This window comes from Trachurus trachurus, assembly GCF_905171665.1.
Source record: "Trachurus trachurus genome assembly, chromosome: 22".
NCBI lineage: Eukaryota > Metazoa > Chordata > Actinopteri > Carangiformes > Carangidae > Trachurus > Trachurus trachurus.
Window position 1 is genome coordinate 10,039,144 of NC_139907.1, and position 21,427 is coordinate 10,060,570.

The window sequence follows — 21,427 nt, forward strand, 5'->3', positions numbered from 1 at the left end:
ATTACCTGTAGGGGGCGTCATCATCTCCTACAGCAGGACAGTTCTCTTTAGAGAAGAAACAGAGCCTGAGCATTTGACAGATTCTCTGCTCGATCCATTTTCACAAAGCTGTGTTGTGCAACTAAGCTCTAATTGAAGCCAGAAGACCCTGTTTTAAACCAAAAACTGGACGTGAAATACAAGGAATCCTGTATCAAATTATATCTCACAAGGTTGCAACTATTAAAACCCGTCCTAGGTTTTTATATAATCTTAGCCCGCATGAGCCTTATATATTCTAGTTAAATATAGATTATAGGCCTACAATGCTGTATTAAAATTATGAAATGATGAAAATAGTATAGTCCCCCAATGCCCAGCCCAGAAATATTCATTGCATAATAATTGTTGATTACTAGTAATTAGTATCTGAAAGGAAGTGCTGCAGCACCTTACTGTTTTCCCAGCCTACAATGCAAAGCTTAAACCAATTACCAGTGTTATTTATATTTGAGAGATGTTCCTTGTTGAGTCGACATTGAATCATTCTTTGTTTTAATATATCTTTTTTTGTGGCATTTCCATATGGAGGCTGCCCCTTTTTCATATACAATCTTCACACGAAAGGAAAGAGAGACGACCGTTTGTCCATTTCATGCAACAGTTAATGACACAAACACAAACATTCAGAACTCACAGCACAGCACAGTTTACTTTGCTAGTCATTTTGTACAAAGAGTAGAAAGAGGGTTTGTATCTGAAGGAGACAAACTGCATCACATTCGCCAGACAGATGTTGTTGATACACAGAGACTTTTTTTTTTTCAGAAAGGTATTTTGTAAAGAGAATCACAGAGTTGAATGTTTCAAACATCCAATTAAAAAAGCTCTCACTAACCTGTAGGTGTAAAAAAAAGAAAGAAAGAAAGAAAAAGAAAGAAAGAAAAAAAAATCAACAGAGCAGTTTCAATAATCCCTTACAGTTATAGAAAGATATCAAGGTGATAGGTAAAGTTGAAATAAACATAAAATCAACAACTTAAAAAAAACCATTCCAATAATCAGGTGGTGTCTAGTGGAAGGCCTATTTTAGTTTGCTGTCCTAACGAGCTCGATCCAGCCACAAACCATTTAACAGAACATTTGGAAGTCCCAAAAGAACCACAAAATATTTTTTTATTCTCATTTTTTATCTACGTTTTGTTTTGTATACACATCACAACCTGCAGACTTGTTAGGTTGACTGGCTGTCCATCACGTCTCTGGGTTATCATCATCATACACATCCTCCTCCTCATCATCCTCAACATCATCGTCATCATCATCATCATCACCATCATCCCTTATGTGTCATCTAAAAGCACAGACCCCTTCAACATGCTGCAACACCCCTCAACAAAGCAATCACAACCCCTTTAATGGTTACATGTTAACTCTGTGGTTTTAAATTTTTTGCACACTTTAGGTGCCGTTCGACAAAGGGGGGCAATAATCACCGTGCCCTCCTACTAGAAGATTTCTACTTATTTTGAACGTCCATGTTCAAAGTCCCACACAGAGCAGACTGCTGAAGGGCCACGTCGCCGCCGGTTTTTACAGGATGGCACAGAAGAACTTCTTCTCCCTGAACGGGTTCTCTGACGCCGGCACCGGCGATAACAGGGGGTCCTCTTTGGCATGGGCTTCGCAGTACGACATCAAGTCTGCTGCTGCTTTTGACACCTGGGTTGAAAACACACACACACAGCAAGATTACAGTTGAAAACAGACTTGTTTGATAAAAGATGGTCATTATTAATACAAGCAATGCCAGAACTTGTACTCTGTATTGTTGTTTTTCTCACTTGTAAAGTACTCGTACTAACGAATGCTGGTCAAAGCTAATGGAATGAACATGAGGATTGTACTATGGGAAATATGACGTACAAGTACAAGAATACTGACTGACTGATATTTGCAAAGATCAAGTCAACGGGGAAAAGAAAAAAGAAAAGAAGAGACTTTTAATGAACTTCAAGCAAGTATAACAGTATATAATATACACCTCATCTGTGTTTGTCAAGTTTGTATTTGTATGTATGTATGTCAAGAAAAAAATCACACACATACATATACACATATTGGATATACACTGACATTAACAGACAGCACTTTGACATGTTGGAAATATGCTAATTTGTGTTTTATTTTGAGTAGGATGAGAAAAGTGATCCCACTCTTGTGTTTTTATGGAAATATAAGAAGCTTAGTTTATCTTGAATAAAGACTTGAAACAAGTGGAAACAGATGGTAACACTTTACTACAAACTATCAAGCATTAGTTGAATAATCATTATTATCATTACATTGTTATTATATATTACACTTAATGCATTATTTATAGTATTCTTCCAACGTTGTTGCTGATTAGTATGAAATTTATAAGCACAGTTATAAATGTTCAAATCTCAGTTAATAAGATAATCAATAATAGAACATCTATCTACTTATAAATTAGTGTACGTATGCAGCATAAATATAAATGTGAAAATCTTACTGACACTTTATAAATGATCATGCCATAATTCTGTCTGGAGTCTGAAAATATGATCATTAAACATGTTTTGTGCAAAATGAACCAAACAAACTTCTCTGGTTTCATGAGCGATAAGAATTTGATTTGCTCTCCTCGGCTGATTTCCAGTCTCAAAAAATGTTTTTTATTTTATTTTTCCACAGCAGCAGATGTTCTGACTTATAACAGGGACATGAAACAGCTGTAATTGATAACATGAAGGATGGCTCATCTCCACCATGGGTCCCAATAAGACATTCCAGTAAGTGAGACATACCAAAGTCTTGGGTAACACATACTGAACTATTGATGTTGTAAAATTATGTTATTTGTGTGATTCTCCTGCAAATATCAGTTTAAAAACACATCTGTTAATGTACGCTTCATTTACTCACGTTAATATAGCTTTGACAGTATTGATTATCATTGTTTACCTGCCTACCTGTGAAGTTTTATGTCTAAATTGATTGCAAATCTCAAACCAAAAGCTGCCTGCATGCATGGTGCAAGAAAACACATCCTCTCACCTTTATCCTGTCGATGTTGGCCTCCATCTTCAGCTGCTCCACCAGCTTCCTGGCTTGTGCAATGCTGGCCGTGTTATTGCTCGCCATGGGCACTATCAGTCAGGTCTCCTGCGCTCTGTCTGCACAGAGGAGAGAGAGAGAGGTTTAAACATCCCAGACATCGTAGTTCAACCCCACCCACCGCGTGTCAGAGCAGAAGACGAGCACTATAATACAGCAGGCACGCAGAGACGAGTGCTGGTAAGAGATACCCTGTTTATTATCACATGCCTGTGAACACACACACACATACACACACACAAATACACACACACACCACAGACACAGGCATATTATTTATGGTGTCAGTTGCTAGGCAGCCCATGACAGTGAGGGGGAGGCAGCGAAGGTGGGAGGAGAGTGAGGGGGCAGCGCTTTGTCCAGCACTATATTTAAAGTAGATAAACAGATAAAGAGACGTCGCTGGTTTCCAGAGATGAAAACTTTACTTATTTTGTTGTGACAGTGGTGTTTTTTTTTTTTTTTTTTTATAATTCATACTCATACTTATTGACACTCCTCAGTCAGCCGGGGTCACACAAGGCGAGCACGGTGTCAGTGCTCGGCCTCATGAGGGTGACGGTAAATCAATGGACTGATGTAGTTTGTGTTTGACCCATAGAGTCAGGTGGGGTCGCCTCCTGGGCAGCAGATGAAAAGGAAGCCCAATGAGTTACAGTAAGTGATGTGTTTGAAAACCAGAGAGTCGACTACGGTGAAGCCAGTGTATCTATCAGAAGGTGAAAGCTTTGGTCATCGTCTCTCTACACACCAATTTGAGCTGATTAACACTTTTCAAACTGGACAATCATAAGACACAACATCTGTCGTCGAAGTTGGCAGCACACAAGACTAACTTTTTTTTTTTTTTGTAAAAGTTTGTAAGTCCTGTGCACAGCATCTAAGTGCAACAAGACAATATATTCATCTATATTGTCTCCTATTATGAGAGTTGACACTTGTCAGATATGTGTATTTGGCTACTCTTTTTTATCTTTCTCATGCTATCTATGGTATTTGTACTTGCCTTTTATAGATGAGCTTGTAAATTTGTATCTCATTGATTGATTGATTGTCGGGCTGTAAGTACGTACACACCTGATGACAATCAAGAGTGATTCTGATGAAGCAACATGTGAAACACGTTGTTCTGTTTTTACTTTTGATAATAAATCTCGCCTATCTTATGCTTTAGTGTTCGCTGGACGTTTTTTGAAAAAATGTTTTTGGAGAAAAACTGTCAATGCTGCTTAAAGAAAATATCAGGACCATTTTGGGAAACAATTAAAGAAAGAAACATGTTCCAGTTATGTACAGTAGCCTACAGTGATACACACTGCACAACACTGTAATTTAAGAAAGTGGTGGTGGTTGGTCCATGTAACAACAGAGAGGGGCAGGTATTATAAGTTTTTTCTTCATCCTGCTCCTTTTCATTTATTTCGGTCCTTGTCCCCTGTACTGCCTGTTTGGTAGGCTACAGTTTTAGTCTCACGTCCTCACCTGCTCCTCTGCCTTTTATAGCCTCTTTGATTAAACGGATCAAGCTGTGGGAGCTCTGAAACAGCATCATCCTCGGTGTGTGATCAATCCTCCCCGTGCCCCCTCCCCGCCGCCATCCGTCTGTGTGCTCTGTGGTACCGCTCAGCGTGAGGCTGAGGCTGATCTCAGCGAGGCGCTGGAGCCGAGTGTGAATATTGATGCTGCACGGTGGTGGCACACCTGCTCACCAGGCCGGACCTGATGTCAGTCATTAATTAAAACCTCAGCACAGAGAAGTTATTTGATGTTTGTTTTTTAAAGGAAAGAAAATCAAAATGTGACCTAAAATGTTGTGCAGCTGTTTACAAAGAGCTGTCCAAACCACACTAAAGTCATGCAGATGTAGAGTGTTTCTTCATACAGTATAGACTTGTATATCACTCCACAAGTTTAAGTGAAACTTAACAGTATTTACTCAATTCAAATGTTTCTACAGCTGAAACATCTTCTAAACTGAGCTGGAACATCTCGACCTCATGTCAGCACAAACCAAACGACAATCTGAGGAGGATTTACGAGTCGACCTGCAGCAGACTGTGCTGTATTATTAACAGTGCAATATAAACAGCAGGTGTTATAGTCGTTGCAGTGGAGGGATCCTGACTTCTCTCACTCTCAGGAGGGCTTCACCTTTTACGGTAATAGCCCTTTAATTCAACCCGAGGCAGATGTCAGAATAACCATTGTGTTGTTATTGAGGTCAGTGTTGGATTCCTCCTCATATCAGTGAATGAAAGCAACATGTTCTTACAACAAAATCAAGTGGCACGCCCCGAATGCTGCGAACTTTCCAGCAGACAGAGCTGTTCAGTGTTAATGTCGTATTTTAGGTTTAAAATCAACTGATGTCATTTTGGGCAACAATTAAGAAGTTCAGATTTGTTCCTCAAAAAAACAAAAATAGGCCAGAGACTGAGCTACTGCAAGGGGCGTGAGTGACAACTTCACTCGCAGACGGTAGTCTTTGGCGACGTGCTTCATATTGAGGCCAGAGTATTGTTTCAACACTCGGGGGAGATGTTGAAACAGGCCAACGTACTATCACCAGACTATTGATAGGGACAGATGTCATGTCACGCTTCAAGGTTTCTGGGATGTCTATCAAAAAGTAGGTCTTTGGTTTGTACAGAAAATAATGAGCCAATGAGACAATAGCCTAGTTTATGTGAGACTGGCAGGGGAAACATGATCAAAATATAGAAGTAAATGTAAATATCATATTTTAAAAATGGTGTTTTAGGGGCATGTGTCCATAAAGTGTTTGTTGGGACAAGACGCTCCTCAGATTTCAGCTGCTGCTTAATTAAATCACGCCCTTAAGACATGAATAAGCAGAAACACTCCACATATCCTGCCATCAGAGAGTTCATCCATTACTCTGGAACAACAATATGTCATGGCAGCTACTGTAACTCAAAGATCCATTATCAAATTACAATTATTCAATATAATAATTTCCACTGACTTAAGTAACAGAAAACTAAAAGTCTACAGCTACACTATAGTGACTCTGTGGCTAGCTGTGCTAATGAGCAAATTTGCTTTGAGCTAAATGCTAATTTCAGCACACTCACATGCTCATGCTAATGCAGTGTTGCTCTGCAGGTTTTACACTCTGCATGTTCTCCATCTTAGTTTTTTCATGGTACACGTTGCCAGTTTGGCTGAAAAACCATTAGGTAAAACTGTCATAAAATTCATTCTGTTGTGTCTAAATGACGCTGTGTTGGATAATCAGTACTGATTTCTGCTTTTTTTTTTGTAGTTCTCTTATTTTTTTCAACTTGCATGTCCAAAACATCAAAGATAAGCCATTTAGCAGAGCTGCTGTTACGTCCACGTTCCTGTTTATTGTTGGTGGAGCGTGTGAAAATGCCACCCTGACATTTTCATATCTAGAGAGGGGAGGGGCCATGGCGCCTAGCTGGCAGACTAACCGCTACCTGGAAGGCAACTGAAAAGGGTTTATTATAATGAATATGATGATAATCAGAGAATGTGGTTTTCTGTCCTCTTTTTTTTTTTTTTTTTTAGCTTTAGGGTACGTTTGTCCACAGGATTTTACTGCTGCTCATCTGTGTCACAAAACCTCTTGTCCTTTCTTCTTATCTGTCACCTGCTCAAAATACTGCTGCTGAGATGTTGCACATGGTGTCAACGCGCTGATAACTGTGACATCCCAACAGGCGCTGATAAATAATGCATTCATTGGACACCGGCCTCGACTGTCGACAGCTTTGTGGAGAAGGGCGTCTCCATTAATTGAGGGGTCTGACCTCTCAGGCTGTAATATTGTGAAAGTGGCTGATGTTTGCATGCTGGGTCTGACTCTCTGCCCTCTCTGCTCCTGCTGCATTGCCTCCTCTTCCTCTTTTGCTCTTGCCTTGACTTACCTTGTCTGCTCACTCCTCCGCACTCTGCCTCAGCGTCTGCCTGCAGTTCAGTCAGCAGTTTGTGTCCGCCCCGCTCTGCAGACGGAGGGAGAGAGAGATAAAGAGAGAAGACAGTGACATTTAGAGGGCTGATCAGAGGCAGAAGAAGCTCTGTGCACTTTCATTTCTGCATTCCAGATAAGTTACACCGAAGCTTGTGTGCATGTGTGTGTGTGTGTGTGTGTGTGTGTGTGTGTGTGTGTGTGTGTTTGGCCTCTGTCCTCTGTTCACTGTGTGTCATAATGTCACAGCTCGCTCTCAGACTGATGGAGAAACAAGACAACACACTTCAAAAGGAATCAAGGGAGGGAATGGATTTTTACTCATGCAAAAGGGGCAGTTCAACATTTTAAAGAAGATCACTCAGTTTCTTTATGCAAAAATAAATAAATAAGTTTGATTCCACAACCTGAACATGAAGCTACAGATAAATGGTCTTAGCTTAGCATAAAGAGAAGAATGGGGGAGCAACAGGTTGTCTAACAGCATCTTTAAAACCACACAAAAACCTATTGAAATATTATAGGAGGTTGTGTGCATCGCATCATGTGACTACTTCTACTTTGGAGCCAGAAACTAAAGCATTTGTTTATACACTCATATCTCATGTCTGTCCATGCTACAACCAGCAGGTGATGAATTTAGTTCAGCATAAAGTCAAGTTTATGGGCCGAACTATTTCAGGAAGTCGTTGCTCTTGGATTTGTCCTTAAACCACAACACTTAACTGGGCTTTTATTCCAGCTTTGTTCAAATACAGACATGAGAGTTGCACCAATCTTCTCGTCTATCCCTTGGCAAGAAAGTGAAAAAGCTCATTTTTTCCCAACTATTCCTTGAAGTTAAGGTGACCTATTCACCTCTCCTCCTCATCCTCTTCTCTCTCTCTCTCTTTCTCCCTTCGTCTCTCGTTCTGTGCTCCAACAGATTTGTTCTTAATGCATCTGTGACTCTGCAGCTTGGTTTTTCTGCTGCTTCTGATAAATGGGCCAATTACGCTGCATGAGCAGATCTGCAGAGGAAGGGGATTCCGCCCGTCGTAAATCATGGCAGCACACAGTGTTAAAGCAACGTTACAGTGAGGCATCCATTAACAAACGCTCGCCAACAGCGGCCAAAGCCCTGAGCTGGAGGATTGTGGAGACAGTGAAACTGCTTAGAGTTTAAAAAACAAATAAAAAAAAGAAAAGAAAAAGAGAGAGAGGGAGAGCAGGAGCTTTTACTGCAGTGCACTGTCACCAGTCCTGATTCACTGGAGCCATTAATCCAAACTGTTACACGTGTCATGCAAGACGTACAATACATTTGTCAATACAGGCTTTTTGAAACTATTCACTTGAGTGCGTCATAGTGGAGCGAGACTGTCTTGCACCTAATGTTTTAAATGATGATTGATCGTCCAAGGTCCAGTTAAAACAACCAACTATACAAGAACTTTGCCTTTGTTCAAAGGAGCAAATGTTTCACTCAAAAAAGGAATTTTCTTATTTAAAAAGATGTAATTATGACTTTGAAATCATATTTGATGCAATAAATTCAGTTTGGTTGGTACGTTATAGAGCCCATTGTCTGAGTCTGAGAGAGCTGACAAAAAAGCTTTGCAAGATGACTTTAAACAACAATACGATTTCTCTGTCAACCATTCTCCCCAAATGGAAAAGAGCAGTCACATGTTTACACATCCTCTTAAATATAGAGGGAAAAACTCTCAAAAGCTCTGACTGTGACTCAGTTACAACTCATCTCCATTGTTGCTGGGGGCAGTGAAGATGACAAACAGACACGGTCACGTTACCTGTAGCTTGTGAGCCAGTTTTACTTGCTCAAAAGTGTGTGTGTGTGTGTGTGTGTGCATGTCTGTGTGTGCTCTCTCTCTCTTGCACATCCGGCTCGTCACTCGTCAGACTCACATTTACATTTGGGAGTTACTCAGGAAAAAAAACAACATACAACATGTCTGTTAAGAGCTGCCGGTCTGGATGTGGTGGAGATATGAAAATGAAGGAAGAGGCAGACTGAGCTGCTGTGTGTTTTTAAACGTAGAGTGCGTTGTCTGATGCTGCTGGCAGATCTTGATCTCCATTCATTTCCATACATTATGAAAAAAAAAATCCATCAGTGCACTCATGGAAGGAACTCACTTGAGTTGTGTAATCCATCTCTTTGAACAGTAAATTCACTTTTATTTTATTTTATTCTTTTTCTCATAGTCCCGCCGTCATTAGGAGATAATGCAGCGCAGTTTCTTTAAATCAATCTGCATTGATCAAGAGCCAATTATAGCACAACAATTCATACTGTGATGGATCACACAGCTCAAGCAAGTCTCAAAAGTTTCCTAATGGATGGATAGAAATAATGGGAAACAATGGTTGTCGGCTACATTTAAAAGTCTGAACGTGTGGAGCATGCATTTGAAAATCAATGTTTGATCAGACAAAGACACCGTTCGTATACTTAATGTGCATTTACTGATGTTATGGCCACTTGGGGGCAATGAGAACAACCTTTTAAATTCATGAATCACATTTGCATTCATTTGGAGCAGCGTCGTGCTGAAGCTTAGAGCTCAGCTTTTCCTCTCCACCTGACCTACCCCAGACAAAATATCTGTCTTTTTAGTTGCTAAATGTTCCTTTAATGGTCACTGAGTGGTTGCTAACTTTGTTTGCTGTAGCATAGTGATGTAGTACAGGAAATACTAAATAAAAACTGTCATGCTCCTGGGCTGTAAAGCCAAAAACAAGGACGTGGAAGATGCTCAACACCTCCTGACATGAGGGAAACAATCAGTTTGAGCAACACCTTTCCTGTGCAAGTTGTCATATGATTTGTAGAAATTGTAATTGTAGCTATGTAAATTAGATCAATTTGTGGTCCTAAGTTAGGATTTGAGTATTTGTTTAATGACATTCAAATTGTCATAAACTTGAAGTGTCAGTGTGATATCAAATCCAAGTCGCTTTCTAACATATTTCTCTGCTTCTTCTTCGGTCTTGGATCAGTTTATTGTTATTGTGAATAAAATCAAATGTTCTTATAAAAAAAGAGGGGAAAAAATGGGAAAATTGCTCAATTTAATTTTCCTCGGACTATTTGCGTCGTTATAATCAAGTTGCAGCAAGATCAGCAGCAAGCAGATTTAGAAATAAAATCTCAATACTTTGGTAACATTGTTCTTGTACTTTCTGTCCGTAAGAAGAACGTCTTGAAGTGAACCACACACACGGAGGGGGCAAAAAAACAAAGAGAGATGCATGATGGGATGTGACCGGTGATCCATTTCTCTCCTGTGTTCCAGCCTTCTGCTTCCCGTCCCTCCCTCCGTGGCTGACAGGTGTTCATTGATGAGACTGAAACACCTCCAGCTCGCTCCGTCCTGCTGCTAACACCACCAAAATCAATCTGACCCCCTGCTCCGTCCTTCCCCCTGCCATTTGGAGCCGTTTTGAACAGGTTCCTCCGGGGGTTTGTCGGGGGGTCTGTGTTCGTGACGAGGCCCCTCCACCACAGATGTGATTATAGCTGCTGCTCGACTCTGGGTGTCGCTGACTTAAATGGTGATTAAGCGCCGCAGGAAACATCCTGGTGAGGAAAATATAATTCCTGGCCTGTCGAGAGTGACGATCTCTCACGTACTCCCACACAAGCTGACTCCCCCTCCCCCCTTTCTCTTTCTGTAAGTGCACACCTTATTATCCTGTCTTTCTTTTTTCTCCTTTTCACTATCCAAAGAGAGAAATTAAGGCGGCCAGGCAGGGAGTGCTCTGTCCTCTGTGATGCCCAGGGTGTGAAATCAGAGCGTGGTAATTAAAAATCTGTCCCTGGCTCAGCCATCTGGACCCTGGAGAGCCAGTGATTAACCTGTGAGGGTCTGCAGGGACCGAGGGGAGACAGGATGCGGGACCACGGCTCAGAGATAAGTTTTGAAGGCCACATAAGGCTCGTGTAGAGAGAAAAGAAGGCTCAGCTGATTGATGCATCAGCAGGTTACTGTTCCTCAGCTTGTTTCTATTTCCATCCTGAAATGACAACAGTGGCTGACAGATGTTATAGCTGATGATTTCATACATGATGTTGGCCCAATCCCATTTCTCACTCATTCCCCTTTACCTACATCTAGAGTGGCAGGGGGGAAAGACGCCTCCCTCCACCGCCATGAAATGAGACACTACTGCATCACTGAGAACTGATATCAGACGGGTGGAAAAGAAGTTCAACTAATTCGCTTCTGCAAGAGTTACATTTCTGACGTCATCTGCTGTGATAATTCAGGATCTTTGTGCAAATCAGCACTAATGATGTGACGTTAGTGAACGTAACAAACACCACAGGCCACTGGCAAATTTTGGAAACTTTCTCTACGAAGAACAGGGTCATACTGAGAGTTTTTTGTCTCTTTGGTTGCTTCTGCAGCCATCTTACTGGTGTATTAAGTACATTCTGGGATATCTACCCCTTTGTTTGTAGTGTGGTCCTAAAAAGTCTTTGTTAAACTCCAACCTTAGCCCTAAAAATTGATCCAAAGGGAGAGGTGTAGGGTTTAGGCTGCCCGTTTCAGATTAAGACCTGGGGAAAAAAACTATTTTCATCAGCTTGGGTTTCTGGAGTGTAATTTTTCCAGAGCCAAATCAGAGCAGGACAGATCTGCTAACGTTATCCTAAACTCTGACAGCAGCATCCAGGACCGACGTCACCACCGTGAAGAGGAACCAGACAGTGGTCAGTTGACGATGAGCTTGTTGGCCTTGGAAGAAACGTTTGGTTGTAACTCTCTTGACCAGATCAATGACTGGTTCACATCAGCATTTATAATGTTTCAGCATGTTGAGAAGACCGAACCTCAACCTGCCATGCTGTGTCTGGTTCTGTTGGAGCTCGGCTGCTTTAAAGTTATTGAACTGAGAGCCCTGACTTAAAGCAGAAGTAAGCGGAATATTTATGTTAATATAAGTCTTAAATAGTTATATCTTCACAATCGCAATCACTTATATAGAGTGTTTGGTCTGAAACACGGGTCTGTCAGTCACTCTGCTCTGCTGTAAGCCGAGGAGAAAACTTTCCTTGTATCCTACAACCTTTATCCAATGAGGAGAGAGAACGGCATAAAGGGGCGGTCCTCTCTGTATGTGCAGCCAAGGGATGCGCGTGAATGTGGTGACGTAGGGACGAGGGCGGGGACTGCTAACTCCATCGGCTGACAAGAAGTTAGCCAAAACGACCGGATCGCTTACTTCTGCTTTAATCTCAGTGTTTCTAATGAATGAAACAAATGGGGGTCAGATAAAAGTACATGCAAAGAGAAAATGTTTTTTTGTGTGAACTGACCCTTTAAATAAGGCTGATGCACATTGTGCTCAAAGAAAAAACTGGGATGCTACTTTTGTTTATCACACAAGAACGCTCCTGACTTCAGTTGTTTCTGTAAAAGCTGACACGGTCCTTTTACTGTGAAACTGCGTGAGTTGTTTCTTTTATCTGTGTGTGTGTTTGTGTGTTTTACTACTAAATCCTGAGCCTCACTGCAGATGCTCTCAGAAACACAAAGCTGTATTTTTATTTATTTTTTTATTTTTTTATCATTATCTCTAAAGACGACATGGCAGTGGAGTGGAGTGTGAACGTGCAGAAACACCCAGTCACACCCGTGCAGACAGTTGGCTCACCAGAGGCCTGGCAGTGTGACTGAGTAGTGACTGTACCAGCCTCAGTGTGTCATAGGACAACGAGGCGCACTCTGCGATGTCACTGTGGTGAAACAAGAGGCAGCGAAGGGCCCACTCAGCTGAAACAAAGATTTATAGTGTTGTAAACTGAGAGGAGAGGCTGCACAGAAAAAGAAAAGATAGATAGTTAGATAAATAAATAAATAAAAGCTGGAAATGGGAATAGAGTTTATCAGGGAGATAAACAATCTTCTTCTTTCTGTAGAGTGGTTTTTCACAGCGACCGCAGCAAAGGAGAAGTAATATAAAACTGACCTCCGGAGTTATTAATGAACACGATCAAGAGGATATTGACTATTGAATGTAATGTAGCACGTATCCCTGCCCTTGGATGGGAGAAAGGACACCGATTCCTGTGCACACACACACAAACACACACACACACACACATAAGGAGGAAGAGACAGGATGCAGGGAGCAGAGCAGAGCTGTCAGGCCATGATCGTCTTGGGAGATGACGCTGAGTGTGACAGCTGAGCCTCCATCAACGTCACCGTGTCTGAACATACGGGGCTTTGAGCAGGACTCACACTGGAAACACGTTCAAAGACCAGATGATAAATTAGAATAGAAAAACAAACATGGTAATTAAAAAAAATAATTAAAAAAAATCCCTTATTTGAAGTATTACTTGTGACTTTTGACACTGACACGGTTGTATAAATAAATAAACAAGATAAAATCATGTATGTTTTGACTTTTTAGATCCATATCTGTCATTTAAAATCATCATGTTATGTTGTTTATAGCGACAGGAAGTGCATAACTATGTTTTTGTCTCTGTGGACATGTATCAGTGTAAATACAATATAAATACTTTTATTTTTCATAGAGGAATATGTAATTGTTGCATCCAAATCTTGAGATGCAGATCTCATCATCACCTACAGCGTGTTAGTAAGATTATGGTGCATTTTTTTTTTTTAACTACAAAAGCACCTCAGTGGATTCGGATCCATACTGCGTGTGGGAGGGAGGTTTGTCCGTTTATTTCATTCATGACTTCATTTTTTTCTGGGATTTCCTGACCATTTAAAAAAAAAAAAAACTGTTTCAGCTCTTGAGTATTTTCATAAACTGTTACATAAATAAAATAAAAAATACTTGTGTGTCTGAGCGAGAGCCGGCGCTGGCAGTTATATGGCAATAAAACTCAGTCAGTATTCATTCAGTTCCTTTTAAAGGAGCCATTTATAGTTTGTATCTGGTTTCACCTCGTGCTGCTGCCACTGCCACCCATGACCATTTGATTAGCCCGGACATCTGTGCCACCCCCAGCATGCCCTGCCCATCCTGCCATCTTAGAAGCATGTATGCATACGTATTTGTGTGTGTGTGTGTGTGTGTGTGTGTGTGTGTGTGTGTGTGTGTGTGTGTGTGTGTGTGTGTGTGTGTGTGTGTGTGTGTGTGTGTGTGTGTGTGTGTGTGTGTGTGTGTGTGTGTGTGTGTGTTGAGGGTTAATCTAGGTCCCAGAAGGGGGGAAGTGAGGAGGCAGTGGCCCAGGAAATGATGCATCCCCTGGGAGTGAAGGAGGCAGCAGGGAGGATGCTTATTGCTCCAGGGAGTGCAAATGTGGCCTATTATGTTTATTAAATCAAACGATCAAGGCCCTGCATGTTTCTTCTTTGTTAGATTAAAGCAGTGACCAAGTGGTTTTTTTTCTTCTTTTCCTCAAACGTTTAAAGACTCAGGCTCCAAACCTTTGTTATGTGTGTTATGTAACAGCAGTGTAGTTAGTGGGGTAGCAACAATGCAAAACATTGCTGTCACAGGAACAGTTACAGAGCTTCAGAGGCATAAAGAAAAAAAAAAACCCACATGTGCTTTTTGTGTGTCCAAGATGGAAAATGAACACCAGCCATCGGGCGATTAATTCTTGTGACTTTCGGTTTTGACTGAAATGGTTGTTTGAAATTCCCCAGTCATCCCAGCATTTTGTATACTACATTAAGCCGGTCGCTTCCCCGTTTTTTAACTGTGAGGAATCTGCAGGATTTTTGCATTTGCATTAGACTTAGGGGGCATAAACATACTTTTCCTCTGGAATCAATCAGCATGCCAAGAATAACACAGCCAGACTCCTGGGCTGTTAACAATATTACAAACATCCGGGCTTGTTTAGATTCTGCTGAGAGTGTGAGTGCGCTCCTCAGAGAGTTTCAGACCCCGGCTCGCTCCAACTGGCTGAAAAGTAATGAAAGTGTAACTGCTTTAGGGAGGATAGCTACTGCATGCCATAGATTTCATCTTAACTGTCAGAAACACAGTGTTTGTCCAGTTGAAAATCTGCAAGGTCAAAATTGAGACCTCAGAGACTTGATTTGATGCAACTTGCAAGTTGTTTGTGAATATTTGAGTCTAAACTTAGACCTAGCCCAAGTTGGGTTTGTCAGTGAGTCTTGTTTTTGTTGTGGATTCACAGATCCAATGATTCAAGACCGAAGACTCATCTGGAACTTGTTATTGTCCCCAAAGACATAAAAGAAACTGGGACTTAGTGAGAAAACAAGTTCACCTGAGACTTCACTTGGCTTCAGCAGCCGTCAGCCGTTGACTTCTTAAAAACAAACTATAATAAATATTCAAGTGTCATGTTTTGCCCCCAAGGACCTCAGCTCTGGCTTAGAACCAGTTTTCCACCAAAACAGAGATGAGACCGACTGAATGTGGAAAGATCAGAAGACGTTTATGTCCTTGGACCTTCAGACTCAGAGACTGGATCTGAGTCTTGGTTGGTCAAGAAGTCCTTGGTCTGAAAGGTTTTGAGGACTTGAGCCAGACTTCAGTCACAAACTTTAGACTTTAGACCCAAAGAGCCCTGAAGACTTCACTGTTGGAAGTAAAATTATGCATGCCTCAGTCATGTTTGATCAAGACAAAAGACAAAAGGCAAACAACCCCTGACGTTGGACTGAAGTCACTTGAGACTCATTTTTGTTTGACACCTGACTTGACCAGAGAAAAGAAAATATATCCATGGTCAGAATTTGGGTTTTTACTTGGCAGACCTGATTTGGAGTTTCCCCCAAATGTCCTATCAACAGCTCTGGACTCCTTTATGGCGAGAAACCACATCACGCTTGAACGAGCTTAAAAACCTGAATCAACATTGTCCGCAGCAAACAGGTGCAGCGAGTACAAAGGTCAAACCTCCAGTGCAACATCATCCCTCTACCTCATGTTACCTTCCCATCCGAAGCTCTGAGAGACACAAGAAGAGTCTGTTTTAACGTCCACTAAGGCTTCAGGTTCACACAGAGATGCTCTGGGAAGCCCAGCCTCGTGTTGAACTATTCACACCTCGGCCTAAGATGTAGTTTTATCTTTAGTTGATGACAGTGAAGGGAGTGGAGAGGTCAGTGGTCAGTGAAGCATCGATGACCGCTCGTTTTTCCTTGTTCTCCACCACCATCACTCCTCCCTTTCTCCCTCTCTGATTTCTCCCTCCCTTTCTCCCTCTCTCTGTCTCTTTCAATGATTTCCATTGTGTTCAAGGTTCCTGGTGTTTCTTTTCTAACGGTGGACACTTTGTGAACCTCGTACAGTCTCAACATCGACGTGTGCGAAACAATCTGTGGCCTTGGAGCCGCTCGGCTTCAAGATACAGTACGGAGCCGCACCGACGTAAGCACTTGCGTAATTCTGACTCTGGCTGCGTGCGTTTGTAACAGGCCCTGGATGTGTAACACACACAATCACACACACACACACACACACAAACACAAACACACATGATTGGATGATTTAATGTGAGTTGTGCATGACGATGCCTTTGCATGATGAGCTGGGAGTGGGAGGGTATAACAGCACATCTGTGGTCATTTTCTCAGTTTTCCTGTGAATGCATGCCGCTGTCAGCGACGGTATCTGTCTGTGAGCAACATAAAAACACCAACCTCCACCCCTCCTCCTCCTCCTCCTCCTCCTCCTCCCCCTCCTCCTCCTCCTCCTCTCCAGCCATCTGCCTGACACAACCACTACATGGAGCTTGTGTATGGTCAACGATATGGACGGCAAGAGGCTTGAGAATGGCAGGAAAACCTCACAGGAGACTTTGTGTGGGATTCCTCCCTGCTTTTTCTGCCGCCTCTGTCTTTAGCAACCCTCCCTCCCTCCCTCCCCCTCTCTCCCTCTCTGTCTCTCTCTTCTGTAGCCACATCCCCCCCTTTTTTCATCTGTCTCTTTTTCATTCTCTCTGCTCGTGCAAATATCCCTCTGAAACAGATGCCCTTAATTCCTCTGGCTCCACATTATAAGATCTGCCCAATCCTGAGGGAAGAAGAAGGAGAGGAGGAAGGAGGGAGGAAGAAGAAGGAGAGAAAGGAGCAAGAGACTCCATTCTCTTATTTCTCACCCACCCACCCCCTTCACATTCACACATGTATGAAGGGAGGTGAGAGATGGGGAGAAATGAAGCAGCAGCAGCAGTAGCTCACCTCAGAGCGAGGAGGGTTTTTTTTTTAGAGATTTTGGTGGGAGGAGGGGATTCCATGATGTAAACCAGCCAGCAGCATCAATCTCACCCCTCGAGCGCTGACAAAATGACAGCGTGGATATGAAACCCCCCTCCTCCCCCTCCTCCTCCTCCTCATTCTCCTCCTCAGGAACACACCCTGTCTTAGATGAAATTAACCGAAATGCCACCAAAACAGAAAAAAAAACATAAATGATACCCACCCAGAAATGTAAAAAGAATACATAAAAATACAAATAAAGACGAACAAAATCATCCTACCTTTTCTTTTCTTGGGTGTGTGTGTGCGCGTTCTCCTTCTCTGATGCCAAATGCATCCAGTCCTGTGGAGTAGTATCCACACGATTTCCCCCTCTTTCTGTCACACACACAAAAACACACACACACACACAGTCAGTCAGTCAGTCAGTCAGTCAGTCAGTCAGTCAGCGAGGCAGGCGAGTACATCCACACACTCAGCGCACACTCCTCTCTCTGTATGCCTCTCCCTCTCTCTCTCTGCTCCAGCTGAGATCCTCCCTGCCTCCCTCCTCACTGCTGCTCTGAGTCTCCACCCTTTAGCCAAATGCTCAGGCTGCAAGAAACTACCCACCTCCTCCTCCTCTTCCCTCCCTCTCTTCTTTCTCTTCTCTTTTTCTGCTATAAGGACACACTCCCTCCGTCTCCCAGAGGTCCACAGGAAAAGCCTTAACTGTCTCTTTAAGCACCTACAGTAAACAAATACATACCAGGACAACTGACAGTCTGGACTAACTGGATTTCCATCCTGATAAATATTCATACTGCTGCTTCCTTCTTCAGCTGCTAATTTTTCTCCCCCTCTCCTTCTCATCTCATGCTCCAGAGGTTGCATGAGAAAAATTCATGCAACCTTCAAAAAAAGCAGCAACATCCTGCAGCGCTCATTCACTCACACGACGACATAATGACGTGGGTTTGAGGTTGTTTTTTTTTAGACGACTTGTACATTATAGCTACAGGGAATCATCAAAGACACCGTGTCCCAGCAGCTGCACGCCGGAGTCGAAACAACACACGTAAAACAAACGGCGTGTGCTGCTGCTCTTTCACATCTGGGTCGTTATGTACAGAGAATCCTCCTGCACGTACAGGATGCATTCAATTAGGGCTGAGATCAACAAGATCAAGTGTGCCATGTGTGCAGGCAGCTGGTGTGTTACCTTAACTGTGCAGATTATGTTTTTTTTTAGGGGGGTTGCATATGTTTATAAGTCTGTAGCAGGATGTTTAAAACATATCTTAACAGATTTAAGATACAGTTATGCAGATATGGGGCACTGTGTCGGCACAAACCAAGACTTTAGTCCAGACTGAAATGTCTCATTAACTATTGGATGCATTGCAAAATAAATGTGTTCAGACATCCATGGAGCTCAGAGGAGGAAGTCTGTTCATTTTAATGACACCTTGACTTTCTCGTCCGGTGAATCCACAAGGTTTTTGTCCTCTGGTGCAAAAAAACCAAACATTTTCTGTTATTACAGTAACACAACACATTTAAGAGGATTGTGGACTATCCGAGCGCCTTCTTGTCTGTGCATTGTGTGTTAGTGTTAGTGTTAGTGTTAGTACTGCACTGTACTGCTGCTTTCATGCATGTGCGCTCTCCGCCTGCAGGTAAACTCGGCTAACGTTACTCATCTCCTCCATGCAACAACGTCTCGAACCAAGTGTCACGTTTTCTGTGAATCACATTTTCCTCGGCTCCATTCATGCAGATGTTATTCAGTACAGTTACAGTACACGTCCACGGAGAGATGGAGAATGCGGAGGAGGAGGAGGAGGAGGACGAGGAGGAGGAGGAGGGAAAGAGAGAGAATTAGTGAGTCATGGTTCCTGAGGTGAACACAGGAAGCCTCTGTCACCAGGATACCACAGTGATGGGTAGTCGTAGTAGTAGTGGTGGTGGTGGTGGTGGTCCTTCCTAGTCCACAGAGCCAGGGTTTCCCAACCTCTGTTTTGACCCGATAGCTCATATGAATGGGTTATGAAGCTGATGCAATTCTTATCTATAACAATATTAATGATATGTAACAAGAAAAGTTTGCATTTGTACAACTTGACACAGTTTAGGGAGATTATCTTCCCCATTAAACAGTTTTGTTTGACATACCTGGTCACAGAGATGACCATAAATGTGGGAAAGGTGCAGGGGGAGTTAGTGCACACAAAGAAGACTGAACAAAAAGACGACTCCCAGACTCACAAAGCTTTGGCAGGAGAGCAATTTTCCTACATGACAATGATCTCAAACAGACTGCATGCAGGAGCGTTTCTCAAAGTCGTAACCTGGCCAAGTTCTGTCCCCCGACTTTGAATCCAGTCGAGTGTTTTAGAGTGAGAGCAACGTGGGGAAAAAAAAAAAAACCTGCAGCAAAGAGAAGAATCAGCTGTAAAGAACTGAAGAACATCTGCTACAGATGTATGTAAAACAGATATATATAAAAACTCAGAGTTTTTCTGCTCTACTTGTTTCACCATTTGTCAATCACTTTCATATCAATCACTTTTATCTTTATCTCTGTTTTAGCCAACGTCATCACCTGAGATTCCCACTTACACTGCAAAAACTCAAAATCTTACCAAGAATATTTGTCTTATTTCTAGTCGAAACAAATCTCATTATACCTAAAATTAGACTCATCACATTAAAAAGTAGCTTGTTTTTAGACACTTTTTACTTCTTTAAAGCATATTTTCACTTGAAATAATCTGATGGTGGGGCTTGTTCTTATTACAAGCACAAGAAACTTGCTTTCACTGGCAGATTTTTCTACTTATTTCAAGTGAAAATTTGTTTGAAACAAGTGAAAATTATCTAAAAACAAGTTGATTTTTAGGTCATGAATCTTATTTTAAGTGGAAAGAGATTAGTTTTGACCAGAAATGAGACATTTTGACAAGAAATAAGACAGATATTCTTGGAAAGATTTTGAATTTTTGCAGTGTATGCAACTGCAGCATCATGGGAACCACTACTGTCGGCTGTGGCCTTGTTGAACATTGACAGTAACAGTGAGACCCTCCCTCCCTCCATCCCTCTCTCCCTCCATTCATCCATCCATCCCTCCATCACCAGAGAGGAGATAAATCCAGAGATTTGTTTATTTGTAATCTGATTACTATGTTTTATTATCAGCTCTGGGGATAATCTCTGAACCTTGTGGTGTCAGTGCATCTGTTTTGGTTAATATGCTGATTTATTATGGGCTGTTAATAATCCACCACAATGAGGACACTGGGGCAGATGTGGTGACTTCAGGACTCGGTGTCACTGATATTGCCTTTTTTTAAGGTGGAATTAACGGTGTCGTTTTCCTGCACCAGGGCGGTGCTGGATGTCAGTCGGCTTTTGAGGAACTGGGAAAAACTGGATTCAGATGGAAAATCGTGTTGTTGTTATTGTTTTAAAGCATCAAATGATGAATTTTCTGAGTGCAAACCATGGCAACAATTGTGATTTTGTGTGAGGAGGAGGAGGATGAAGGATGCTTGAATGATCATGTACACATATTGTTTGTGTGTGCGTGTGTGTGTGTGTGTGTGCGCGTGCGTGATGGGTGGGGTTATCACGACTTGCGCGGGGGAAGGGCCTGGATTTCATTTCTGATTTGCGACCATCTGGCTCCTCCAGGCAGCTGCCGGCCCGAGCGGAGCAGAGCAGAGCAGAGCAGAGCCGCCCTGCCTGCCCCGCCTGTCCTGCCCCAATGCCCCATGGGATTTACAGAGAGGTCACCACCACTGCTGAAGACACACTGTCACCTAATGCTCTCAAACAATCGGCTCAAATGATAGCCCACACACACACACACACACACACACACGGGCTCATAGATGAGGAGATAAAATATAGCCTATAGGGAACACAAAGGATGCAACATGAGGAGAATATAAAGTAAATACATAAAACTGATCTTTTTTAATCATAATTTATATATAGTGTAAACATTATCAATTTCAACATATGATAATTTGACATGGGAAAAAAAACCCTGTGAAAATGGTCTGACCCGAGCTACACCTAATTCAACGAGACAGAAGAAAGGAAAGGGAGGAGGGGATGGTGACAGAGAGAGAGAGAATGGATTTCCCCCTCCTTGTTGCCATGGCGACAGCAGTGGATGGTGGATGAC

The 21,427-nt window shown here is 42.2% G+C and overlaps 1 protein-coding gene across 1 annotated transcript; it reads right to left on the reverse strand.

The window, feature by feature from the left end:
- Positions 1 to 693: 693 nt before the first annotated feature.
- Positions 694 to 17,808, reverse strand: gng2 (guanine nucleotide binding protein (G protein), gamma 2). The gene is made up of 4 exons (XM_083997843.1): positions 17,535 to 17,808; positions 7,035 to 7,109; positions 3,061 to 3,179; positions 694 to 1,701 (listed from the first exon to the last, which is right to left on the reverse strand). Exons 3-4 carry the CDS (start codon positions 3,145 to 3,147, stop codon positions 1,573 to 1,575), a joined length of 216 nt encoding a protein of 71 aa, XP_083853969.1. The 5' UTR covers positions 3,148 to 3,179; positions 7,035 to 7,109; positions 17,535 to 17,808; the 3' UTR covers positions 694 to 1,572.
- Positions 17,809 to 21,427: the final 3,619 nt, after the last annotated feature.

Bases quoted from the DNA above. Each gene is read 5' to 3' on its own strand.
- gng2 (XM_083997843.1), bottom strand. From the start codon at position 3,147: ATGGCGAGCAATAACACGGCCAGCATTGCACAAGCCAGGAAGCTGGTG. The intron at 1,702-3,060 runs GTGAGAGGATGT...TTTTCAACCCAG, and splicing joins CCAACATCGACAGGATAAAG to GTGTCAAAAGCAGCAGCAGA.